The following is a 25,456-nucleotide window of genomic DNA, read 5'->3' as shown; positions in this document are numbered from 1 at the left end:
GAGAGGATGGAGAAATTTATTGAAAAAGTAAAATATATAAATATCATCTAGGTACCAATTTATGCCAGCTTAACTTGTGTATTTGTGTGAGGAGATGAAGACATCTTATTTAACAGGAGCAGTGGCACAGGTGCAGCTAACAGATCTGTAAACAGGGGAGTTTTAGTGGGAGTTCTGTTGGAGAAGTTTGGGGTGGGGATGTAGTGTTGTGATTTTGTTTTAGTGTTTGAGTCTTTTTTTCCCCTTAACAGGACTTTAGCTGGGAAGACTATGACAAGTACAGAGGCAGCAGTGGTAGTGACCGAAGCCATGGAAGAAACAATGAAGATGACCAGATGTGGAAGCTGTGGGATGTACATGATCCTGGAGTGGGTACCTGAAAAGAGCTTCGTATGTATGAAGTGCCGCTTGATAGAGCTGATGGAAGAGAAGATCGGAGGCTTGGAGATGCAGGTGGAAACTATGGCTGAGTTTCGAAGGGGGTTCAAGCAGGTGATGGAGCAAAGGCAAGAAGAGGCTGAAAGGAAAAGTCAAGATTTGCAGATGCAAGCTGAACTGAAGAACTCAGAGGAGATACTGCTGTGTGAGGAAAGTGGTCAGTGGAAGCATGTAACTACAAGAACCAGGCAGAGGAGAAGACCAGCTAGTGAAGGAGAAACAGAGCTCAGGAACAGGTTTGCCGAGTTGGAGAGTGAAGAAGTGGCACAGCAGGCAGTAACTGAAGGAGGTGGGGCAAGGAAAAAGAGAAGAGTGACTACTCCTGTAAGAAGAAGAGAAGAGCCAATGGAGATACCCAAAGTTCAGAGCCCCAGCAGGATACAGGGTGACTTTCAGAAGTTTGCAAGGGGGAATAAAAGACAAGAGGACTCACAGATAGAAAGAACAGAAGGAAGGCTGGAGAACCACACCATCACCAGGAAAAGGCAGGTCTATGTGATTGGGGACTCCCTACTAAGAAGAACAGACAGGCCTGTCACCAGAGCTAATCCGGAGAACAGAAGGGTGTGCTGTCTGCAGGGAGCTAAGATATGGGATGTGAACCTGAGGCTGAAGAGGACCCTTCATATGGGAACAAATGACACAGCTAGATTCTTGCTGGAACATATCAGGTGAGATTATGCCAGGCGGGGGAAGACGCTTAAGGAAATGGAGGCTCAGGTGATCTTCAGTGGGGTTCTGCCTATCTCTAGAGGAGGAGAACAAAAGCGAGACAAGATTATGATGATCAACAGATGGCTCTGGCAGTGGTGCTATAAGGAGGGCTTTGGGATGTTTGACCACTGGGAGGCATTCACGGACAGAGGACAGTTCTCATGGGATGGACTACATGTGAGTAGGGAGGGAAATAGAATTCTGGGATGGAGGTTGGCACAACTCATTAAAATAGCTTTAAACTAGGAACCTCAGGGAAACTGTTGGGAGATGCTCATGTAATCTCCATGCCTGATTTTAACATTGAGAGGGAGGAAAATCAAGTAAGGAAGGATACAGCAATGGAGAAAGGAACAGCAGTGGGTAGGAGAATGGACATTAAGAGGAAGGACATTGCTGATAACAGTCAGATAGGTGAGACTGGCAGTAGAATGACTGCAACCAATCAAGAGAGGAATGTGAGCAAAGCCAAGCAGCAACAGTTAAGATGCTTGTACACCAATGCAAGGACCCTGGGTGACAAAATGGAGGAACTAGAACTACTGATGCAGGAAGTGAAACCAGATATTATAGGGATAACAGAAATATGGTGGAATAGTACTCATAACTGGAGAACAGGTATTGAAAGGTATGTGCTGCTCAGGAAAGACAGAAACCAAGGCAAATGTGGTGGAGTAGCATTTTATATTAATGATGAAGTAGACTATAAGGGAATTAGAAGTGATAGAATTGATAAGACAAAGTCTGTTGGGGCCAATCAAATTGGCGACGAAAGGTACTAGAGGTTCCTCTGTTATAGTGCTTGGGGTGTGTTACAGACCACCAGAATCTAGTTTGAATATGGATAGAGACCCCTTTTATGTTCTTAATTAAATAAATACTACTGTAAATGTGTGATTACGGGAGACTTTAACTTCCCAGATATAGATTGGAGGACAAGTGCTACTAATAGTAGTAGAACCCAGATTTTCCTGGATGGGATAGCTGACAGATTTATTCACCAAATTGTCACTGGACCAACAAGAGGTGATGCCATTTTAGATTTGGTATTGGTGAGTAGTGAGGAACTCACAGAGAACTGATTGTGGAGAATAACCTTGGTTCAAGTGATCATGAGTTAATTCAGTTTAAACTAAATGGAATGATAAACACAAACAGATCTGCAACTAGGATCCTTGATTTCAAAAGAGCTAACTTTAAGAAATTAAGGGAATTAGTTAGGGAAGTGGACTGGACCACAGAACACAAAGATCTGAATGTGGAAGAGATTTGGAATTACTTTAAATCAGACTAGCAGAAGCTATCTGAAGCCTGCATCCCAAGCAAGGGGGGTGGGGGGGGGGGAAATCATACAGAAGGGTTGAAGACTAAGATGGATGAGCAAGCATCTCAAATAGGTGATTAAGAGAAAGCAGAAAGCCTACAAGGAATGGAAAATGGGAGGGACAAACAAGGAACGCTACCTCTTGGAGGTCAGAAAGTGTAGGGATAAAGTGAGAACTGCGAAAAGCCTAGCAGAGTTGAACCTTGCAAAGGGAATTAAAACCAAAAGGAAAAGGTCCTATAGCCATAGAAATAAGAGGAAAACAAGGCAAGAAGATGTGTGATCACTAAGCAGAGGATGGTGTGGAGGTTAAAGATAATCTAGGTATGGCCCAACACCTAACAAGTACTTTGCCTCAGGTTTTAATGAGGCTAATGAAGATCTTAGAGGTAGTGGCAGAGTGACCATGGGAATGAGGATATGGAGATAGAGCTTAATGGGACTAAATCGGAAGGGCTTGGGTAATCCCCATCCAAGAATATTAAATGAACTCTCATATGAAATTGAAAGCCCAATAGCAAGGATTTTAATGAATCTGTAAACTCTGGGGGTCATACCCTGTGACTGGAGAATTGCTAATATAGTTCCTATTTTTAAGAAAGGGAAAAAAGTGATCCAGGAAACTGCAGGCCCGTTAGTTTGACTTCAATTGTATGTGAGGTCTTGGAAAAAAATTTGAAAAGAAAGTAGTTGAGGACATACCGGTGAACAGTAATTGGGATAAAATACAACATGGTTTTACAAAAGGTAGATCATGCCAGACCAACTTGATCTCCTTCTTTGACAAGATAACTGATTTTCTAGACAAAGGAAATGCAGTAGATCTAATCTACCCGGATTTCAGTCAGGCATTCGATACAGTTCGAAATTGGCATTTATTAGTTAAATTGGAGAAGTTGGGGATTAATATGAGAATTGAAAGGCGGATAAGAAACTGGTTAAAGGGGTGACTACAAAGGGTCTTACTGAAAAGTGGACTGTGAGGCTGGAGGGAGGTTACTAGTGGAGTTCCTCAGGGATCTGTCTTGGGACCAATCTTATTTAACATTTTTATTACTGACATTGGCACAAAAAGTGGGAGTGTGCTAATAAAATCTGTGGATCACACAAAATTGGGAGGTATTGCCAATACAGAGTAGTATCAGAATTTCATACAAGAAGATCTGGATGACCTTGTAAACTGGAGTAATAGTAATGAGATAAAATTCAATAGTGCAAAGTGCAAGGTCATGCATTTAGGGACTAACAACAAGAATTTTTGCTATAAACTGGGAACTTATCAGTTGGAAGAGACAGAGGAGGAAAAAGACCTGGGTATATTCGTTGATTTCAGGATGACAATGAGCCATCAATGTGATATGGCTGTGAAAAAGGCTAAGGCAATCCTAGGATGCATCAGATGAGATATTTCCAGTACAGACGGGGAAGTGTTAGTACCATTATACAAGGCACTGGTAAACCCTCATAATGTGTGCAATTCTGGTCTTCTGTGTTTAACTAAGATGAATTCAAACTGAAACAGGTGCAGAGAAGGGCTACTAGGAGGATCCAAGGAATGGAAAACTTACCTTATGAGAGGAGACTCAAAGAGCTTGGCTTGTTTAACCTAACCTAAAGAAGGCTGAGGGGAGATATGATTGCTCTCTATAAATACATCAGAGGGATAACTACCAGGGAAGGTGAAGAATTATTTAAGTTAAGCGCCAATGTGGAGGAGTGAAGTTCTGGAACAGCCTTCCAAGGGGAGCAGTGAGGGCAAAAAACCTAACTGACTTCAAGTCTGAGGTTGATAAGTTCATGGAGGGGATGGTATGACAGGACTGTCTACAATGGCATGTGGCCCATCTGCAACTGCCAGTAGCAAAAATCCCCAACTGCTAGAGATGGGACACTAGATGGGGAGGTCTCTGAGGTACTACAGAGAATTCTTTCCCAGGTATCTGCCTGGTGGGTCTTGCCCACAGGCTCAGAATCTAACTGATGACCATATTTGGGGTCAGGAAGGAACATTCCCCCATGATAGATTGGCAGAAACCCTGAGGGGTTTTCGCCTTCCTCTGCAGCACATGCATGGGTCACTTGCAGATTTAAACTAGTGTAAATGAGGAATTCTCTGTAACTTGAAGTTTTTAAATTATGATTTGAGGACTTCAGTAATGCAGTCAGAGGTTAGGGGTCTATTTCAGGAGTGGGTGAAGTTCTGTGGCCTGCAATATGCAGGAGGTCAGACTAGATGATCCCGTTGATCCCGTCTGACCTTAAAGTCTAAGAGTCTAGAGGGCCAATTCTGGTCTAAAATTGAATTTCTCTTGGGAGGAAAACAAAACAAAGCTATGATTTTCAATGACCGGAATAGAAGTGTGTAAATTTAAATGGATCACATTAATCCTGCAAACCTAAAAAACAGTTTATAGGTTTGCCAAGCCTAAAATTCAATCCCTAATTCCAATAACCCAAAAGCAGACCTCTGCTTCCGAATGTTATCTTCGGCCTCACAGCTCTGAGAATTCGTTGAATCTGAAGGAAGGGCATAAAAGGGGGAGGGGAGCTGCGCTGCCGCAGAGGTGAGCAGCTGGAAACTTTTTGCCTCAGAGAGTTGACCCTGTGATATCCCTTTGCGGGATGTGTGACACTTAGTCCTCCTGTGTTCAGGCCAGCATGTGAGGAGGTGCAGCCATGGTTCCCACAGACATCAGGAGGGAACAGTCTCTCTGTTGGGGATTTAATTTTGCCCAGGCCTTACATAAGTCATGGAAGGGGAAGCTCTTTGTCCCTTTCAACCCCACTGTGACCCCAAGTTAGGGGTTGGGCAGAATCTGGTCCTATATGAGGAGAGGAGAAAATACATAATAAATAAGCATCTCCCTTACATTTATGGAGACTTACATAGCATATTTTCCCACCTAAACCAATATACAAACTCAGTAAAGAAACACTGTCAGGATTAAAATCATAGCGACCCGCTTAGAGTGAAATAAGTAAAGTTTCTCTATAATCAAAATCACTCTTAGTGGGTTTAATAGGAGGGAGAGATTCTCCTGGTGCACCCCACCCTATTAGCATGTGCTAGACACCAGAGGACGCTGAAGGTCAATTACTCTAGACTCACTGGGGGAGATACAGCTCATTGGATGCCACACTTGGATATAAGGAAGCCCATATAATGCTGTTGTACCCTTCAACTCTCACTGACTGCCCTTCCCCTCCGATGGATCCCTGAGCAATTGGAGGGCCCTCTGCAGAGTCCAGATATTGAGGTGTACGAGGTCACAGAATACCTTCCATGTAGAAACATGAGATCTTTGAGGGGAAGACACACTCTGTGTATGCAGTCCCATGGACCAGAATCTGGCTCTGATGTCCTGAAATCCAAGTTTCCCCAGCAATTTCACTTTAATGCTAAAGGGCTTGGGGTTTCAATATGCCCTGGCTGAAACAGACTGGGCTCCCGCAGAGTGTAAAGTTGTTAGAAACAAGTGCTGTTTTTGGATGATATGAAACATTTTTGAGACCCCATTTTTCTGCCTCAAATGATCACCTCATTAGAGGTTAACCCCATGGAATGTCTTGCTGATGTATCCCTGTGCTGGATCTTTTCAAGTCAGGCATTTAAAAGAGAGAACACGCCCCACAGTGCTTGTCCTGTAAAGAGCACTCATGTGACAAGCACCCTTTGATGTGCCATCAGGACACAGTTGGGAACCACCAGTGCTTTGAAAATGTCACTGACATTTAATAAACAATTGAGCTTCATGAATAGTCATTAAATAAATGTCTTTAGAGCTGGCACCTAGCTTTGGAGTGGGCGTGGCAAAAAAGACAATTAAAAATGGCTATACTATAGTGACAAACTGTAGGATCTTGGACCATGTTTTTCTTTCACTAATAATACAAGCTCTTTTCTTCAATGCAAGACTTTGTAGTTGTGGATGGGAAGTGCCTAGCATACAGGCTGCCACACATATATCTGAAAATCCTGGGACCAACACTGCTACAATACTGCATGCAAACCTGAACACAGTCATGCCTTACACATGTGATTTAACTGGCTCTAAAATGCCTTCAGTTCTGTGGAGTAAGCTCGCTACAAATTCCACACTATCACAATGGCCCACTCCCCCAGGTCTGGGCTGGCAATCTGTTTGCAGACAACATCTAGGGCTATGTTGTTTCCAAATCCCAAGCAGACATTAATCTTCTTAACACAAAAATTTCCCTTCACTGGTGTTCTAAAGAGACAGCACTCCCTGTAGTGCAGCTTGAATAAGGCAGCTAAGAGAATGTAGAAATTTAACAGAATAGTTTTACTTATTGAATTTCCATGCTTGTATAATTTAAGCTATTTTAATATTTATATTGCCAGCCAATTTCTCCGCCATTCAAGTATTTGAATACAAGAGTCATAAATAAGCACCAATGCATTTCAGGACTTTTTCAGGAAATGTGCCTTTTCACAGTTATTAATATCTTTGTTTCCTAAAACAAAACATTTTACTGACAGTGATTAGCACAGAACTAGAAAAAGTGTCTTTGTGTATGTGTGTGTCTATATTCCCAAATAAAAATCATTAGTTAACAGCTAAGGTTACGAGTTGCTCCCCCAAATACATACAAATACCACACATTATTTTAAAAGACATGAATTTGTGTACTTATAACCTTAGCTGGTGATTGCCATGTTTTGTAATGTTTGGGGATTTTTTATAATGTGTGCAAAAGTACATGTTGCTTTGAGCAGCAACTCTTCGTTTTAATGATTAGTTAACAAAGCTTTTGTTCTGAGCATTACTATGCTATTTGTATTGTTAGTTAATGAGCCTAGTTCTCATTTACACTAAGGGTATGTCTACCCTACGAAATTAGGTCAAATTTATAGAAGTCGGTTTTGTAGAAAGCATTTTTATACAGTCAATTGTGTGTGTTCCCACACAAATGCTCTAAGTGCATGTAGTCGGCGGAGTGTGTCCACAGTACCGAGGCAACCGTCGACTTCCGGAGCATTGCACTGTGGGTAGCTATCCCACAGTTCCTGCAGTCTCTGCCACCTATTTGACTTCTGGGTAGAAATCCCAGTGCCTGATGGGGCTAAAACATTGTCGTGGGTGGTTCTGGGTACATATTGTAAGGCCCCCCTTTCCTCCTTCCTTCTGTGAAAGCAAGGGCAGACAATCGTTTTGTGCCTTTTTTCTTGAGTTACCTGTGCAGACGCCAAACCACGGCAAGCATGGAGCCTGCTCAGCTAACCGACACCATATGTCTCCTGGGTGCTGGCGGACGTGGTACTGCATTGCTACACAGCAGCAGTTTATTGCCTTTTGGCAGCAGACAGTGCAGTATGACTGGTAGCCGTCGTCGACGTAGTCCTGGGTGCTCTTTTAACCGACCTCGATGAGGTCGGGGTGCCTGGGCAAACATGGGAGTGACTCAGCCAGGTCATTTCCCTTTTAAGTTTCATCTCATGGCGATTGAGGCCGACCGTCAGTGCACTGTCTTTTAATCAGCAGCCAGCAAAAGATGATGGCCAGCAATCATACTGCACCGTCTTCTGCCGACCACCCAGGAGATGACGATGGCTAACGGTCGTACTGCACAGTCTGCTGCCAGCAAGATGTATAAAGATAGATGAAGTGGCTCAAAACAAGAAATAGACTAGATTTGTTTTGTATTCATTTTCTCCTCCCTCCCTCCGTGAAATCAACGGCCTGCTAAACCCAGTTTTGAGTTCTATCCTTGAGGGGGCCATTCGGTTTCTCGCAAAGCCAACCCCTTTGTTGATTTTAATTCCCTGTAAGCCAACCCTGTAAGCCATGTCATCAGTCGCCCCTCCCTCCGTCAGGGCAACGGCAGACAATCGTTCCAAGCCTTTTTTCTGTGCAGACGCCATACCATGGCAAGCATGGAGCCCGCTCAGATCACTTTGGCAATTAGGAGCACATTAAACACCACACGCACTATCCAGCAGTATATGCAGCACCAGAAACTGGCAAAGCGAAACTGGGCGAGTAGGTGACGTCAGCGCGGTATCGAGAGTGCTGAGGACATGGACACAGACTTCTCTCAAAGCACGGGCCCTGGCAATGTGGGCATCATGGTGCTAACGGGGCAGGCTCATGCGGTGGAACACCGATTCTGGGCTCAGGAAACAAGCACAGACTGGTGGGACTGCATAGTGTTGCAGGTTTGGGACGATTCCCAGTGGCTGTGAAACTTTCGCATGCGTAAGGGCACTTTCATGGAACTTTGTGACTTACTTTCCCCTGCCCTGAGGTGCAAGAATACCAAGATGACAGCAGCCCTCACAGTTGAGAAGCGAGTGGCAATAGCCCTGTGGAAGCTTGCAACGTCAGACAGCTACCAGTCAGTCAGGAATCAATTTGGAGTGGGCAAATCTACTGTGGGGGCTGCTGTGATGCAAGTAGCCCACGCAATCAAAGATCTGCTGATATCAAGGGTAGTGACCCTGGGAAATGTGCAGGTCATAGTGGATGGCTTTGCTGCAATGGGATTCCCTAACTGTGGTGGGGCCATAGATGGAACCCATATCCCTATCTTGGCACCGGAGCACCAAGCCGCCGAGTACATAAACCGCAAGGGGTACTTTTCAATAGTGCTGCAAGCACTGGTGGATCACAAGGGAAGTTTCACCAACATCAACGTGGGATGGACGGGAAAGGTACATGACGCTCACATCTTCAGGAACTCTGGTCTGTTTCAAAAGCTGCAGAAAGGGACTTTATTCCCAGACCAGAAAATAACCCTTGGGGATGTTGAAATGCCTATAGTTATCCTTGGGGACCCAGCCTACCCCTTAATGCCATGGCTCATGAAGCCGTACACAGGGAGCCTGGACAGTAGTCAGGAGCTGTTCAACTACAGGCTGAGCAAGTGCAGAATGGTGGTAGAATGTGCATTTGGATGTTTAAAAGCACGCTGGCGCAGTTTATTGACTCGGTCAGACCTCAGCGAAACCAATATTCGCACTGTTATTACTGCTTGCTGTGTGCTCCACAATATCTGTGAGAGTAAGAGGGAGACATTTATGGCAGGGTGGGAGGTTGAGGCAAATCGCCTGACTGCTGGTTATGCACAGCCAGACACCAGAGCGGTTAGAAGAGCAGAGGAGGGGGCGGTGCGCATCAGAGAAGCTTTGAAAACCAGTTTCATGACTGGCCAGGCTACGGTGTGAAAGTTCTTTTTGTTTCTCCTTGATGAAACCCCCCGCCCCTTGGTTCACTCTACTTCCCTGTAAGCTAACCACCCTCCCCTCCTCTCTTTGATCACCGCTTGCCGAGGCAATAAAGTCATTGTTGCTTCACATTCATGCATTCTTTATTAATTCATCACACAAATAGTGGGATAACTACCAAGGTAGCCCAGGAGAGGTGGTGGAGGAGAGAAGCACCAGGAGGGGTGGTGGAGGAGGGAAGGACAAGGCCACACAGCACTTTAAAAGTTTAAAACTTTAAAACTTATTGAATGCCAGTCTTCTGTTGCTTGGGCAATCCTCTGGGGTGGAGTGGCTGGGTGGCCGGAGGCCCCCCCACCGCGTTCTTGGGTGTCTGGGTGAGGAGGCTATGGAACTTGGGGAGGAGGGCGGTTGGTTACACAGGGGCTGTAGCAGTGGTCTGTGCTCCTGCTGCCTTTCCTGCAGCTCAACCATACGCTGGAGCATATTAGTTTTATCCTCCAGCAGCCTCAGCATTGAGTCCTGCCTCCTCTCATCATGCTGCCACCACCTTTCAGCTTCAGCCCTCTCTTCAGCTCACCACTTACTCTCTTCAGCCTGCCACCTCTCCTCCCGGTCATTTTGTGCTTTCCTGCACTCTGACATTGTCTGCCTCCACGGATTCGTCTGTGCTCTGTCAGTGTGGGAGGACAGCATGAGCTCAGAGAACATTTCATCGCGAGTGCATTTTTTTTCGCCTTCTGATCTTAGCTAGTCTCTGGGAAGGAGAACATCCTGTGATCCTTGAAACACATGCAGCTGGTGGAGAAAAAAAAGGGACAGTGGTATTTAAAAAGACACATTTTATAGAAGAATGGGTACATTCTTTCACGGTAAACCTAGCTGTTAACATTACATACATAGCACATGTGCTTTCGTTCCAAGGTCGCATTTTGCCTCCCCCCAGCACGTGGCTAGTCCCTCCCCCTCCCCATGGCTAATAGCGGGGAACATTTCTGTTCAGCCACAGGCAAACAGCCCAGCAGGAACAGGCACCTCTGAATGTCCCCTTAAGAAAAGCACCCTATTTCAACCAGGTGACCATGAATGATATCACTCTCCTGAGGATAACAGAGAGAGATAAAGAACGGATGTTGTTTGAATGCCAGCAAACATACACTGCAATGCTTTGTTCTACAATGATTCCCGAGTACATGCTACTGGCCTGGTGTGGTAAAGTGTCCTACCATGGTGGATGGAATAAGGCTGCCCTCCCCAGAAACCTTTTGCAAAGGCTTTGGGAGTACATCCAGGAGAGCCGCGAATGCCAGGGCAAATTAATCATTAAACATGCTTGCTTTTAAACCATGTATAGTATTTTAAAAAGGTACACTCACCAGAGGTCCCTTCTCCGCCTGGCAGGTCCGGGAGGCAGCCTTGGGTGGGTTTGGGGAGTACTGGCTCCAGGTCCAGGATGAGAAACAGTTCCTGGCTGTCGGGAAAACCGGTTTCTCCACTTGCTTGCTGTGAGCTATCTACAACTTCATCATCATCATCACCATCATCTTCCTCGTCCCCAAAACCTGCTTCCATGTTGCCTCCATCTCCATTGAAGGAGTCAAACAACACGGCTGGGGTAGTGGTGGCTGAACCCCCTAAAATGGCATGCAGCTTATCATAGAAGTGGCATGTTTTGGGCTCTGAACCGGAGCGGCCGTTCGCCTCTCTGGTAGGCTTGCCTCAGCTCCTTAAGTTTCAGGCGACACTGCTTCGGGTCCCTGTTATGGCCTCTGTCCTTCATGCCCTGGGAGATTTTGAGAAATGTTTTGGCATTTCGGAAACTGGAATGTAGTTCTGATAGCACGGATTCCTCTCCCCATACAGTGGTCAGATCCCGTACCTCCCGTTTGGTCCATGCTGGAGCTCTTTTGCGATTCTGGGACTCCATCATGGTCACCTCTGCTGATGAGCTCTGCATGGTCACCTGCAGCTTGCCACGCTGGCCAAACAGGAAATTGAAATTCAAAAGTTCGCAGGCCTTTTCCTGTCTACCTGGCCAGTGCATCTGAGTTGAGAGTGCTGTCCAGAGCGGTCACAATGGAGCACTCTGGGATAGCTCACGGAGGCCAATACCGTCTAACTGTGTCCACAGTACCCCAAATTCGACCCAGCAAGGCCGATTTCAGTGCTAATACCCTTGTTGGGGGTGGAGTAAGGAAATTGATTTTAAGAGCCCTTTAAGTCGAAAAAAAGGGCTTCGTCGTGTGGACGGGTGCAGGGTTAAATTGATTTAACGCTGGTAAATTTGACCTCAACTCCTAGTGTAGACCAAGGCTAAGGCCCCATCATACTGCACAAGTTTGGCAGATTAAAAGGGCCTTAAGTGAGTGCAAATATGAGTTATGTGATGTCAAGAAGCCAATCTCTCTCTGTATTTGGGTTGATTTAATGTTATAAAACCCTGAGTGGGGAAAAAGGAAGTAGACGCTTGAAGGGGAGGAGAGGAGACTAGAGAGCAATGAAGAGCAATACTATAGTGGCACCCATGATCCCTCAGCAACTGCTCCGCCACAGCTTCCTCTTCCCCTTCAGACCCCTGCTTTCCTTTTGCCCATTGTGTTTTTAAATGATGATGCTCTAAAAGCTAACACTTAAGTGATTCACAGCCAGCACACTGAGCCTGGGTTTAAGGATTACAAAAACTGCACGGCAACAGGGTTACCCTGATATGAAAGAACAGAAGATTTTTTTTTCTCATGTGTAGTCTCCCTTTCCCACAGCCCAGTCCTAGAAGGCTAAATAGTATTTGTGCTGTTTTCAACTAGCCTAATATTTCTCCCGATAGCCTTATACTCAGGGCCGGTTCTCTAGGGGTGGCTGGGCAGAGTGGTTGCCCTACATGCCAACTTCCAGAGAGCACTGTACTTTTCATGGTTTGGGGGTTGGTTATTTTTTTTTGCTCCCTTCTGATTGGCTGCCCTTTTTTTGCTCTGCTGATTGTCCAGGGTTCAGATTTGTTTTTTTCTCAGCTGGTGCAGGGGTCGGATGGAGTGGAAGGTACTGAAAATGTTTTTCACTTGGCAGACAAAAAGCCTAGGACCACCTCTATTTATAGAGATACAAATCTTCTTTGGCCGGCAAAAGTCATTAAACCCCAGATTACTCTTCCCCCTGAGTGCACATCACCTTGGCTGTGCTTTAAGCCTCTCATGATTTTGGACATTGATTTTTTTTTTGTTATCTTGTTTAGATTCCAGTAATTGTGAAGTCCTCATAGCAACCATCTTGTTACTTGTAAAACCCTGACCATGTCTTCAATTACACAAAATGCATGTACATCTCTAAAAGAGAAAGGTTTAATGGAATGTTGTCTCTGGTCTTTGCTAAGCTCATGAAGTGGTCACTTGATGGGCTAAATTATATTACAGGGAATGGGTTATACACAGACTGGCCATAATGGCAGTATGTTCCTGTACAGACTATCAGCACTCATGCTGCAAAGTTGCTGAAGAGAATATAGAGAGAGACAGACTGGTATACTGGTGATACTGACAAAGGTCTCACATTACACTCACAATTCTGGAAGGAAGTAACTATGTCATAAAAATGTCAGAAACATATACATTAGAAGTGAAAAAGACATTAGGCTAGTGAGTCCATCTCTTGGGAATGCAAGACTGTTTCCTACAGTATATATTTGGGCCTCCACAGAGAGAGTTCCCCTCATGCAAGTTCAGAGATTTGGTTTTCACATCCTTCATATATCTGTAGACTGCCAGCACCTCCCACACTCATCTGTGAGCCAAAATAAATGAGTGAGATCTTCAGCTTGTCTCTCCGCCTAATGACACCAGCTGAATCACTGGCCTATATACATTTCATTTTGTTACTTGTAAATTAATTTCTATATCCCCCTTGCAATTTTTGGTGCTCCTTTAAAAAAAAAAACAGTACCTCCAGTTTGGCAATAGTTTCTGCTATCATGATGGCCCAAAGTCATTATTATTGTTTATGTATATTTACTATAGCACCTAGAAGCCCAAGTCATGGGCCAGTGCTAGGTACTATACAAACACAGAACAAAAAGATGGTCCCTGCCCCAAAGAGCTTACAGTTGAGGAACTATCATCTCCCTCTTCCCTGATATGATTGCCCAAAATCTCTAGCATATTGTAACTTTTCTGTATCTTAATTTAATAATTTGCTTTATATTTTATTATTTAGTTGGTAGTTATGTTTATTTCCTTTGGGCCCATCTACAGCCTAAACAGTTATTTGTTTAATTTTGATGACAATGATATCTTGCAGAACATTAGGGCCTTTGGGAATCTGTAGGAAATTTTGACTAATTTGTGGAATACATCATACTGAAAGATTGCATCATCTAGTGATACAAATAACCCAATAACCCAAATAACTCATTGCTAAGGGATGCTGTGAAGGCCAAAACTATAAATGTGTTCAGAAAAGAATTAGGTAAGTTCATGGAGGATAGGTCCATCAATGGCTATTAGCCAAGATGGTCAGGGATGCAACCCCATGGTCTGGGTGTCCCTAGTCCCTGACTGCCAGATGCTGGGACTGGACAATGGGGGATGGATCACTTGATAATTGCCCTGTTCTGTTCATTCTGATTGAAGCACCTGGCATTGGCCACTATTGGAAGGCAGGATACTGAATTAGATGGACCATAGCTCTGACTCCGTATGGCCATTCTTATATTCTTATGTTCAAATACTGAAAAGCCAGTAATACCGATCCACTCAATAAATATCTGGATAGAGAAAACCTCTCTTTGAGGCACCCCTCACTGTTTTATAAGGAACTCCCTCTACTTCAGATTGGCATTTTAAAAATTTCACATAAACACCAGGTTTTCAGCTATCATGCTGACAAAGGCTGTATAAGAATCTGGACAGACAGGTTTGATCAGCACAATTTTCAAACATTGGTACCTCACCATGGTATGCAAATCCCACATTTGGAAGCTCAAATCAGTATTTAGTGCATCAGTGCTCATTTTAAGTGCCCATCTGAACATCAAAATGTTAGACCAGTGTATCCCATGACAGTGCTGGTGCATGAAAATTTGGTGTACAGTTCATATCTAATGGCAGAAAAGAAATGGACTCCAGAAGACATGCTATGTGGTTGGTTTTTGCTCAGAAGCATGACTGAGAAGTGGCAAGGGTAATGGGGATAAAAAAGGTAATGCCAGCTCTCCTGCTTCTTTAAATTATAACTTGGAGTCTATGAAGAAGAGTATAAAAAGGAATTTGCCCTGTTACCTCATTTATTATTTGTGATCTTAAATGACTATGTGAAGCTGGCTTCTGACTTGTTTAAATGGAGCAGATACACGTATTTATTAGGATACCGCCAGCAGCTTCATAGTTCAGATGGGACCGTTCTGCGCATTTAACAAGATTTCTTGATGAAAACTGTCAGGCTGGCATGACTCCTGGTGAGCACAGAATAGAAGCGGCAGGTCACTCACACTATCTCTAGCTTTCTCACCATCTCTCCTAATTAGTTTCATGCCTCCTGTCACAGATATTGGAACCATAACATATCCTGGGCTTGACCTTGATCTACCAACACCCAGATCACAGTTAACTTGCCTGAAGAACTTACACATCCATATTCATTATTCAGATAGCAGAACAAACTTTTACATTTGCTTCATTTGTTAACACTCTCCTTAGCCAGGCCATATACCCAAAAGATTTACTAATACATTAATTGCATTTCAATGACAAAACTGTCTGTCAGCCATGAGAATGCATTACTGGTGCAAGAGGATGAGCAATATATTTTCCACGTTAAGCCCATAGATCAGTGTGTTTTACTCTTTATCCACAGTGTTCCGCAATAAATAATATAGATGCACCTAAATTCTGCTTTTTAAAAATTCATAATTGGTTAATATTAAAGCAGCAGACTGCTACTAATACCACTCGCCACATTTACTGATGTGTAGCTTATACTTCAGTGTCATTTATAACCTTTAGATGGTGGTTGACTTCTATGAGTTTTTTAATCTACCATCTATTGTTTATATTGCGTTACGTTTAACTTTACAATTTTAGCAATCTATGCCATTTAATGCATAGTTCATTTATTATTAATTATTATTATTATTAGACAGAAAAAGGTTCCAGTGGAAATAAAATGGCCATTGAGTTTTAATTAAAATCAATTGATAAGGTCAATGGAAAAAGACATTCATCAGCTGGAGGTGTACCATGCCTTTGAAACATTAAGAAAAATACTTAAACAGTAGATGAAAGATTAACTAGTCATGAAAATGTTTAATTTTATTAGCTCGACCGCTATGCTCTGGGGTAAGATAATAATCAGTCAATGTTCTTGATGCTTGCTATTTAAAAAAAAATCAATGATCAGAACATATGTCTCAATGCACGGATAATTTAATAACACCTAATTGCAGAATGAGCATATTGTGGCAACTTAAAATGTAGTGTAAACAGCAGCTGCAAGTTAATATTATTCCTAGGTTGGTAATACTATGAAGAGAGGAGAGGAAGAGAGAAGGGTTTTGTTAGAAATCCAAACATAGTCAATTATACTGAAGTCTGGATTTTGGCACTTTTCAAATGAACACTTGTAAAGACTGTAATTCCCTGAATTCAAAGTGTACTTAAATGAAAACAAACTTTCAACAATGCCCAGTCCATTCCACACTGCACATAGTACCCTGTATATTTTTCATCATTTTATTCTGAGTTCATAAATATCAATTGTGATTGAAAATCAATATTTTTTAGCAGTTTAAGGGCACCATTTTCAAAGTTGGGTCCCTAAAGTTAGACACCTACAGAGTTAGAGTCCTGAATATCTGAAGTTCCCACTGAAATTAATATTTTGGAAAGCACTAGCCCTTAGTTTGCCATGAGAATAACCTGACTGTTTAAAACATAAACACAATTAAAGTCAAACATGTACAATAAATTGCAGTGTAGTAGATGAACTGCTGAAACCTGTCAGATTCAAGGCACAGATGAGATCATGTCATACACAGAGTGTAGAAAACTATATATTGAACTTCTTAACCTTGAGAAGTGAGCATTCATTCAATTCCTACCTGCAGAGGTTTTCACAATTTCTGAAGTATTTCTGAGACCCATGAAGTCAAACTGATAGAGTCTCCAAGATTTCTGGTCTGCAGCTTCTACTGAGTTTTTCCTCCATCTGTAAACCATTTCTTCTTTAGGATAGCCATCTGCAAATTTTTAAAAAAAGTGTTACCTTTCTTAAAGAGATGTTGGAAAAATCTATTTATGATTTTTGAGAACGTTAAAATTCTTGGAGGGTCTGTTCCAGTTACTTTATTGATACGATTCAGCAGAGGAGAGTTTTATGGCATAGACAAGAAGAGCCAATAGCCCTAAAAGATTACTTTATTAATTCATTCACGTACCCAGTTATATATTTCTACAGAGATAAAAGTTCAGAGGAAGTTGTGGGGAAAGGACAAATTAGGGCCGGTCAAAAATTTTCTGCTGACATTTTTTAAATGAAAATTGGGTTTTCTAATAAATATTTTTGTGTAATGGTATCTGCTTTCCTAGATTTTTTTTTTATGATTTTTAATTGAAAAACACCAAGACTGAAATTTTTTGCCTGAAAACTAAGAAATGGTATTATTTGGCCAAACATTTTTCAGGTTTCTGGCCAAAAAATGTTTGAGTTATGACATTAGTTTAGTGTGGAAGAGTCTCTGTAGCGGTTTATTTTACAAATAATCTTTCAGAATGCGAGAAGTTTCACAACAAAAAGGAAAATAAATCATTGAACAAGACAGATTTTTTAAAAATTAACAGTGTATACCATGATATTTCACAAATCAATTAAGCACAATAATTAAGCAAAGCTTTTGTCAGAATGTGGTTTCAATCAGATTAATTTTAAAGGCCAGAAAAAGTAGTAATCATCACATGATCCATACAACTGAAAGGGCTTAAGCCTTCTTTTACCACTACAATAATAATTATTAATTCAGCGGCCCAATATTTACATTTCTTTCTTTATTTACAGAATATTTAATTCTATATCTGAATGAGCAGAGACCTTCCAGAAATTTATTTGTAAAAACCATAACAATAAGAATGTCTAGAAAAGAACAATATGCCCTCACTAGTTAAGTCTATAGGCCTGGGTACACAAAAGGGGTTAGGCACCTAAATTCCTATTTTAGGCATCAAACTTTCAGTTTTGGGATCACTGCCCTGTAGGAAGCTAAACTCACTTGGCCTCTATGTTCATATAAAAGAAGTAAAGTAAAACAAAACAGTTTGGAGTGGGGGAGGACTTCATAACTTTCAGACCATGGGTTAGGGTACTCAAATGGGATGTGGGAAGACCCCCACTTCAAGTCCCACCTCCGCTTGAGGGGAAAGAGGAGATTTGAATTAGGATCTGTCACTTCTCAGGTGAGTGTCCTCACCATAGGGCTCTGAGATATTCTGGTATGGGGTCCTTTGTAATCTCTCCGGTTGAAGTTGTTGCACTCTGGATAACTACTTGAAGCATCATTTGGACTGGAGAATGAGCGAGTGAGAGAGAGAGCTCAAGCATGAAAATTACTCTTATAGGTTGGTAGTTAGGGAACCCACCTGGGATTTTGGAGACCAGGGCTCAGTCTACCTGCTCCAGTTGCTCTTTAATTATTTATCCAGAGTGTAACAGCTTCAACAGGAGAGACTGAAGGAGCCTTCATATCAGAATACCCAAAGCCCAGCGGTTAGGGCACTAAGCTGAGCAACGGCAGAGCCAAGTTCAAATCCTTTGTCCCCTTCAAGTGAAGGGTGGAGTTGAACTGGCAGTCCCCCATATCCCAGGTGAGTACCCTAACCACTGAGCTAAAATTATGAGGGAGCTTGCCATCTTCCTCTCAGCTTGCTGATGAAACAGCATAGGCACCTAACCAAGAGGGGGTTAAGCACACACACCAGCTGCCTGCCTAGCATACTGGTTTTTGTGAATTGCAGGCTAAGGTCCTTATCTCTCCCCATTCATTGTAGGTGCCTAACCTGGACTTTGTGGATCCCAGTGATTTTCTAGTGTCTAACTCCTATTGTGATTATCAAAATGGTCTGTTCTGGCCTTGAAATCCAGGATATTGTGCTTTCTAATATATATATACTAATATATATATGCTAATATACTAATAAACCATTAGTCATCTGGTAATTATTAAAGTAGATGTACATCAAAAGATAAAGTTTTACAATGGGAAAAATGAAAAGTAAAACCCACCTATTTAAATACAATCCACTTGTTTTTTCCAATATATTTTTCCTTTTCTGTGCTGAACATTGTTACATCCTGATATTTGTGCTGAAAAGAACATGCTCCCGCATAATCCCTCTCTTGATCTTCCTTAAAAGTTTAATCCATTATTATAAAGACTCCCTTATTTATTCCCCATCGCAATACAGCAAAGAAAAATACCAAAAGTCCTTCACTTCTGATCTTTCCTAAATGACTACGTTAATTTAAAATGCAATGTTCGTATATTCTCTATCAATGTTTGCACAACTGAGGTCCCCATTCAACTTTAGCAGAAGAATTCTAATGCAAAAAAGATAATTCATACTGCAATGATTTGTGGGGGATTTAGAGGGTAATTTTTTGCCAGGCAGATTATGGCATTGGATCCATGTTACATATTTGAGCAGTAGAGATCCTGTGAAGCTTTAAATACCTCCTCCTTAACAACTGAGTGCATGTTTGGAATTTGCTCTGTGTATGCTTCTAATTGAAATAAACTTGTTCCCCTTTTTACCTTAAATAGCTTCTCAGACTGACATTATTTGGGGGGACTCTTCCTCATGTCCTCACAATCCATAAAGGAAGTATCAAATAGCATACTAGATACTCTAAGGGATGATGTGCTCTCTCACTGATTTGCAATGATAGGATCACTGCTTTACTTGAAAGTAAGAGGAATACCTTACTGAAATCTGCCACCCCTTCTTGGTCCTGATATTGCCCTTTAGGAGTGGAGATGTGGGGGAAATGAGAATATCACTCACCCCATCAGAATCCTTGCTACATCCATAGTTCAGCACCAGTCAGCACAACTACTGAGGGCAAAGTGCTACCCCAAAACAAGCTTCACATAAAATACTCAGATTCTGTAATCTGAAAATAGGTCAAGTATGATTTCTGAGAAGTCTATGGGAGAATTCTTCATTATTCCTTCAGCCATATTCAAAAAATGACTAGTTAAAACATGATCCACATCATCGTTATTTGTCAGTGTCTTGAGCAGTATATGGTCAGTCAGAAGTTTAAGAGGATCTAGTCCTCCAGTATTTTGTGAATTTCCAGATGCTTTTACTGCAGTGAAAGAAAGTCAATCTGAACATAACAAGCCTCAGCATCAGTCATTTTCCTGGAACCATATGCACCAGACTTCAGTTGACCATCATGCCCTTGCAATAATACTTACCTTAATCCAGAGTTGCAGGCATCTGGTCTTAGAATGGTTGGCTTATTTACATCAAAGACGATAAACACTTATGACTTAGACAGAAGTTGTTTCACTCTATTAAATTATTGCTTTTGTGTTCTGCACCAATGCTAGGTGCTTTCACTTTTCACTTCTTTCAGAGGGTATTATTTTCTGACAGGTTGACCACACATCTACCTAGACAGTGAATCATACTTAGGATTTCTTTCAATTTCAGAATGGATTCAGGAGGTTGCAAATACTTAATGGTTTCTTACTTTCTCAGCATCTGAGACTTTACATTATTCATTATATGAGGTACCAAAAATTCCTAGGTGTTTCCAGCCCAACAAGCTCTTTCATTTTGTACAGCATCAGACTTGTAGACTTTTATGTTTTCAAAAGACACTACACAGGTTTTTTTAATCATGTTCCTCTTCAGTACAGCGATGTACACAAAGTATTAGTTTATCTGTATAAATATCTAGCCTTTCCAGGTGCTTCATTAGCTCTGCCATCTTCCTGTGAAAAATCTCAGATGCACTAGTAATGCCAGAAAGAGGTCTGTGGTGAGACTACTGTATAAAAGGAGTTAAAATTGTGGTTAACTTGACACTTTTTGGCTGTAGTGGAATTTGCCCCAAAACACCTGTGGCATCTAAAAGAGTAAATACTTGGGGGCACCTACTTTGGAAGATGTCATCCAGTGTGGGATAGAACAAATTTCTCTCTCTAGCCTGATCTTTCATTGAGATTCAGGTCACCAAATAGGCAAAATTTTCCAATTTGATTAAGCATTGGAATCAAAAGTACACACCACTAATTGGATTCTGTAATTTCAATAGCACGCCATCTAATGATTTGGCCTATATGCTCTTTCACTTAATGGAGCACTGGAATTGAAATTCCACCTGTTCTTTGGCTGCGGCACCACCCATGACTTCCTAGAATTATCTGGGCAAAGGATATAAGAAAGATCAGTCTCATTGTCTTGTGACCTCGCAACTCCTTCCACTTCTCTAGTGAAACAGATGGCAATGAATTAGCCTATCTTCTTGCCTTTGTGGCATTCAGCCATCCATGCTGAGCAATCAGTGGCATGTGTATTTGGAATCTCGCTTTTTTATTTGGGATGGTTTACTATTCTGTGATAAATCCTTGCCCCAGAAGGAATGAGATTTAAATGCCTTAAGGTCATTTTATGACATCTTGATTGCCAGGTTTCATATAAGTTCAGAATTATGTGCAGTTGATAAAGTTTTCTTCGAAGTCTGGTCATGTTCTAATGGCAAGTTCAGATATTTATTTAAGAGCCCAATGACACGTTTGTCCCTGATGCCTTCATGATTACTTTTTCCAAACACACAACTGTCTGCTACTCTAATTCATACAAATGCCTTGTAAATGCTTTATTTTGTGTATGTGATTCCAAAAATATTTTAGAGAGTGTACAGTCATCTTTAATTCTAATAGAAAAGTAAACATTACTAAGTATTGAATACACCTTTGCCAGATTTGGAGATGAACCAACTGAAAGGAGGAGAGTTTTCCAAAGGAAGATACAAGGGTTTGTTTTTTTTTTAACTGTACTTCTCTTTTATTATTGTAAAATTTAAGGTCATATTCGCACCCTATCTTCCTAAATTGCTTCCACTGTATTTTTAATCAATGTATTTAGAATGTTTTATAGTTATTCTTTGCATTTACACTGCAATGCTTTCTATGGAAACCAGATCATTTGTGCAGAAGCAGAGGTCTAGCTTTGAAAATAACTATGAGAAACAGTAGTTGACTTGCTTCACCTGCCTTGATTTTGCACTACAGAAAACAGAAAAATCAGCAAAACAATGGGTGAAAAGTTCCGTGATTATTACAAATGTCTCCAAACAGAGATTAATCTTTCCTTTTTCCTGTCTGGATTCCCTGGTGAAGATTAATACCGATTAAAAGGCCTAGATTCCTGTGTATTCTCCACTTCAAGCCAAATACTGCCACTGATCTGAAGTCAATAGGAATTGTGTGAAAAGTGTGAGGAAGGAATATGGCCTTTAATGTGTTGGGCACAATGTTTTGCAACATGTGAATGCCTCACTTTGCAGTAGTTTTACCCTTCTGTAAAGCTATCAGGGGGGAAAGTAATATATATTTATTATAAATCCAGTACATTTTACCTTTGATAGTGAAGGGCTAGACGCACTGTCATGCTGGAAAGTATGAAGAATGGACATCATGCAGGGGTGATTAAATTCAGATTAGATACTCATTTCACAGCACAGGTTTACACACTTCCTCATGCATGTTCAGATTTATTAGTGCACAATTTGCTCATCACTTTCATGGGCACAACTCCGTTAACTTCATCAGGACAGATAGACAGGCAGCAATCATTTCTGGAACACCCCAGGAGAAATCTAGAATGTTTATCGCGTAGAGTTTGGCTGACTGTGGCACTGACATGCTGCTTGTCTTTCAGAACATTCCTTCTGCTGCCATGATCACCATATAACTGTTGGGAGAATTGGGCTCCAAGTTTGCATCAAATTTCCTACCTGCTCCCACCTTGATTTCCCCAAACTATTACTATTCGTCTCAGCCTCTCAAGTCAACGCTCTTCATTTTCCTATCCCTCTCTGCTGCGCATATGGGCCTGTTGCATGAAGTGATTAGAGATGAAAGGAAGATAATAAATGTGACAAGGGTCATGCTAAAGGACACAGTCAACCTGAAAATCTTATTACAAGCTGAATATTTTGCTCGAAAAATTGTTGTAACACCAAAAAAATCGTAACTGAAAGAGTGGGGGAGAATCCCTTTTTTGGGAATTTTTTAACTTTGTGATTCTGACAGAATTGTTTGTGTAATCAGTTTCTTTTATTTCTTTACTACTGATGGCCAGTTATACTTTACGCTCTTGTATAAGACAGGATAACATCACGCACATGTACTGCAACAGGGAAGCTCACAAGCCATTCTTCTTCAGCCGGCCTCTGGGGAGAACTCACTTGCACGTTCTCCAACCCATGAAAAAGGGTTGTCAAGGTTCCTCCCCCACTCTGAACTCTAGGGTACAGATGTGAGGACCTGCATGAAAACCTCCTAAGCTTACTTTCACCAGCTTAGGTTAAAACTTCCTCAAGGTACAAATTAATTTTATCCTTTGTCCGTGGATCTCCACTGCCACCACCAAACTCTAACTGGGTTTACTGGGAAATGTAGTTTGGACACGTCTTTCCCCCCCAAAATCCTCCCAACCCTTGCACCCCACTTCCTGGGGAAGGTTTGGTAAAAATCCTCACCAATTTGCATAGATGACCACAGACCCAAACCCTTGGATCTGAGAACAATGAAAAAGCATTCAGTTTTCTTACAAGAAGACTTTTAATAGAAGTAAAGAAATCACCTCTGTAAAATCAGGATGGTAGATACCTTACAGGGTAATTAGATTCAAAACATAGAGAATCCCTCTAGGCAAAACCTTAAGTTACAAAAAGGACACACAGACAGGAATAGTCATTCTGCTCAGCACAGTTCTTTTCTCAGCCATTTAAAGAAATCATAATCTAACACATATCTAGCTAGATTACTTACTAAAGTTCTAAGACTCCATTCCTGGTCTATCCCCGGCAAAGACAGAATATAGACAGACACAGACCCTTTGTTTCTCTCCCTCCTCCCAGCTTTTGAAAGTATCTTGTCTCCTCATTGGTCATTTTGGTCAGGTGCCAGCGAGGTTACCTTTAACTTCTTAACCCTTTACAGGTGAGAGGATTTTTCCTCTGGCCAGGAGGGATTTTAAAGGGGTTTACCCTTCCCTTTATATTTATGACAAGGGTGTTTCTTAGTAACAGCAGCAGCAAAGTTGAAACTGTTCACATGCCTGTCTGCTGCCTCTCCAGAGAGGAAAGGGAAGAAGACTCAGCCCAGGTATGTTTGGTGATGTCATGCTCAGGTCTGCCTTAAAGACCTTCCTAAATATAAGTAGGAGAGCTAAAGCCTGTGATAGTGGTAACTGTGTAGGAGACAGGGTGGGGTCAGGGGAATTCTGTCATTGAGTGACAGGAGAGCCAAGTTAAATGTCAGCAAAAGAAATGTTCCAAAAGACAAGCAGCATGTCAGTGTCACAATCAGTCAAACTTTACATGGTAAATATTCTAGATTTGTTCTGGGGTGTTCCAGAAATGCTTGCTGCTGGTGTGTGTGTTTTGCTCAGGGAGGATACTGCTGTCATGCAAGCAGAAGCTTACTTTTCAGAGGAGTAATGAACAAGCCTTACTCATTGCTGACTAATTGTGGCAGTAACATGCTGTTTGTCTTTCAAAACGCTCTTTCTTCTGGCATTCAACTTGGCTCTGATGTCACTCGGTGACAAAAAACCCCCACCTCCGAGCCCAGACAGTGGCTATGTCTGTCACCACTGTCACAGGCATTAGATAGAGAGGCTGATGAAATCCAGAAATAGACTACTCTGATATGGCCATGCTACTGGCAATCAAGCAGGTTGTTGGCCTAGTCTTTTTTTCTTGTTAGGGGGAGGAGATGGGTGATTTATAAATGCTTTCCTTGCCTGCAACAGCAGCTGCAAAACAAACATTTCTTTATCCAAATTACTAAACATCTTGCAGGGAGGAGCATCCACTTCCAAAACTTTTTAGGGTCTGTTCTTAGAAAAGTTGCATGTTTTAGGTATGCAGGACATGGCAGTTTCTAGTTAGCATGCTCAAAATTATGGTATCTTTGATACCATGTTCATAAGCTCTTTGAGAAAAATCAGTTAGATGACAGATGATTAGATCCCCTTTCAATTGTTTGAAATAAAAATTTCAGGTGATGTTGCAATTCTACCGACAGATGCATGACCAGAAAGATTTGAATACAAGTAATTCACTAAAAGAAACCATCAGAATAGTCCAGTTCTGAGTGATGAAAAAATGGTGTCACTGTGTTTTAGTGAATTACTAGAAACCTAGGCAGAAAACTGAATTAAATCACAAATAAATTAGATTGGTGGTATCCATATCTACAAATAAAGAGGATGGTTAGTCCCTATTCACCCATTCACTATTTTTAAAATGTTTAACTGTGAGGCATTTTATAAGGCAGCTACAATTAAATACACAGATATAGAAAATGTAAGGACATTTTTAAAAACTTGAAATGATTTCTGTAAGCAGTTGGAGACAACTGTACTTAAACAATAACTACAGCAATGATGCCAGTTGCTCCTTCTAGTTTTCAGTGGCAATTGATAGTTAATTAAACAGCACATTAGCAACACTGAAAAGCATGGAGAAACAAAACAAAACAAACTCAGTGTAATGGGGAGAGGATCAAGTACAGC

The 25,456-nt window shown here is 41.7% G+C and overlaps 1 protein-coding gene across 4 annotated transcripts in view; it reads right to left on the bottom strand.

Annotated features, from left to right (window-relative positions):
- Window positions 1-25,456, bottom strand: part of GABRG3 (gamma-aminobutyric acid type A receptor subunit gamma3) — a 529,680-nt gene that overhangs the window by 69,553 nt on the left and 434,671 nt on the right. For all 4 annotated transcript variants that reach the window (XM_043537677.1, XM_043537682.1, XM_043537685.1 and 1 more), the window contains one exon: window positions 16,747-16,884. In XM_043537677.1, coding sequence (XP_043393612.1) covers window positions 16,747-16,884 — 138 coding nt within the window. The remainder of the gene's footprint in view (window positions 1-16,746; window positions 16,885-25,456) is intronic.

The sequence above is a fragment of the Chelonia mydas genome, chromosome 1 (assembly GCF_015237465.2).
Source record: "Chelonia mydas isolate rCheMyd1 chromosome 1, rCheMyd1.pri.v2, whole genome shotgun sequence".
NCBI classification, from domain to species: domain Eukaryota; kingdom Metazoa; phylum Chordata; order Testudines; family Cheloniidae; genus Chelonia; species Chelonia mydas.
Note: the sequence above shows the minus strand (reverse complement) of the source record. Positions and strands in the feature narration are given on the sequence as shown.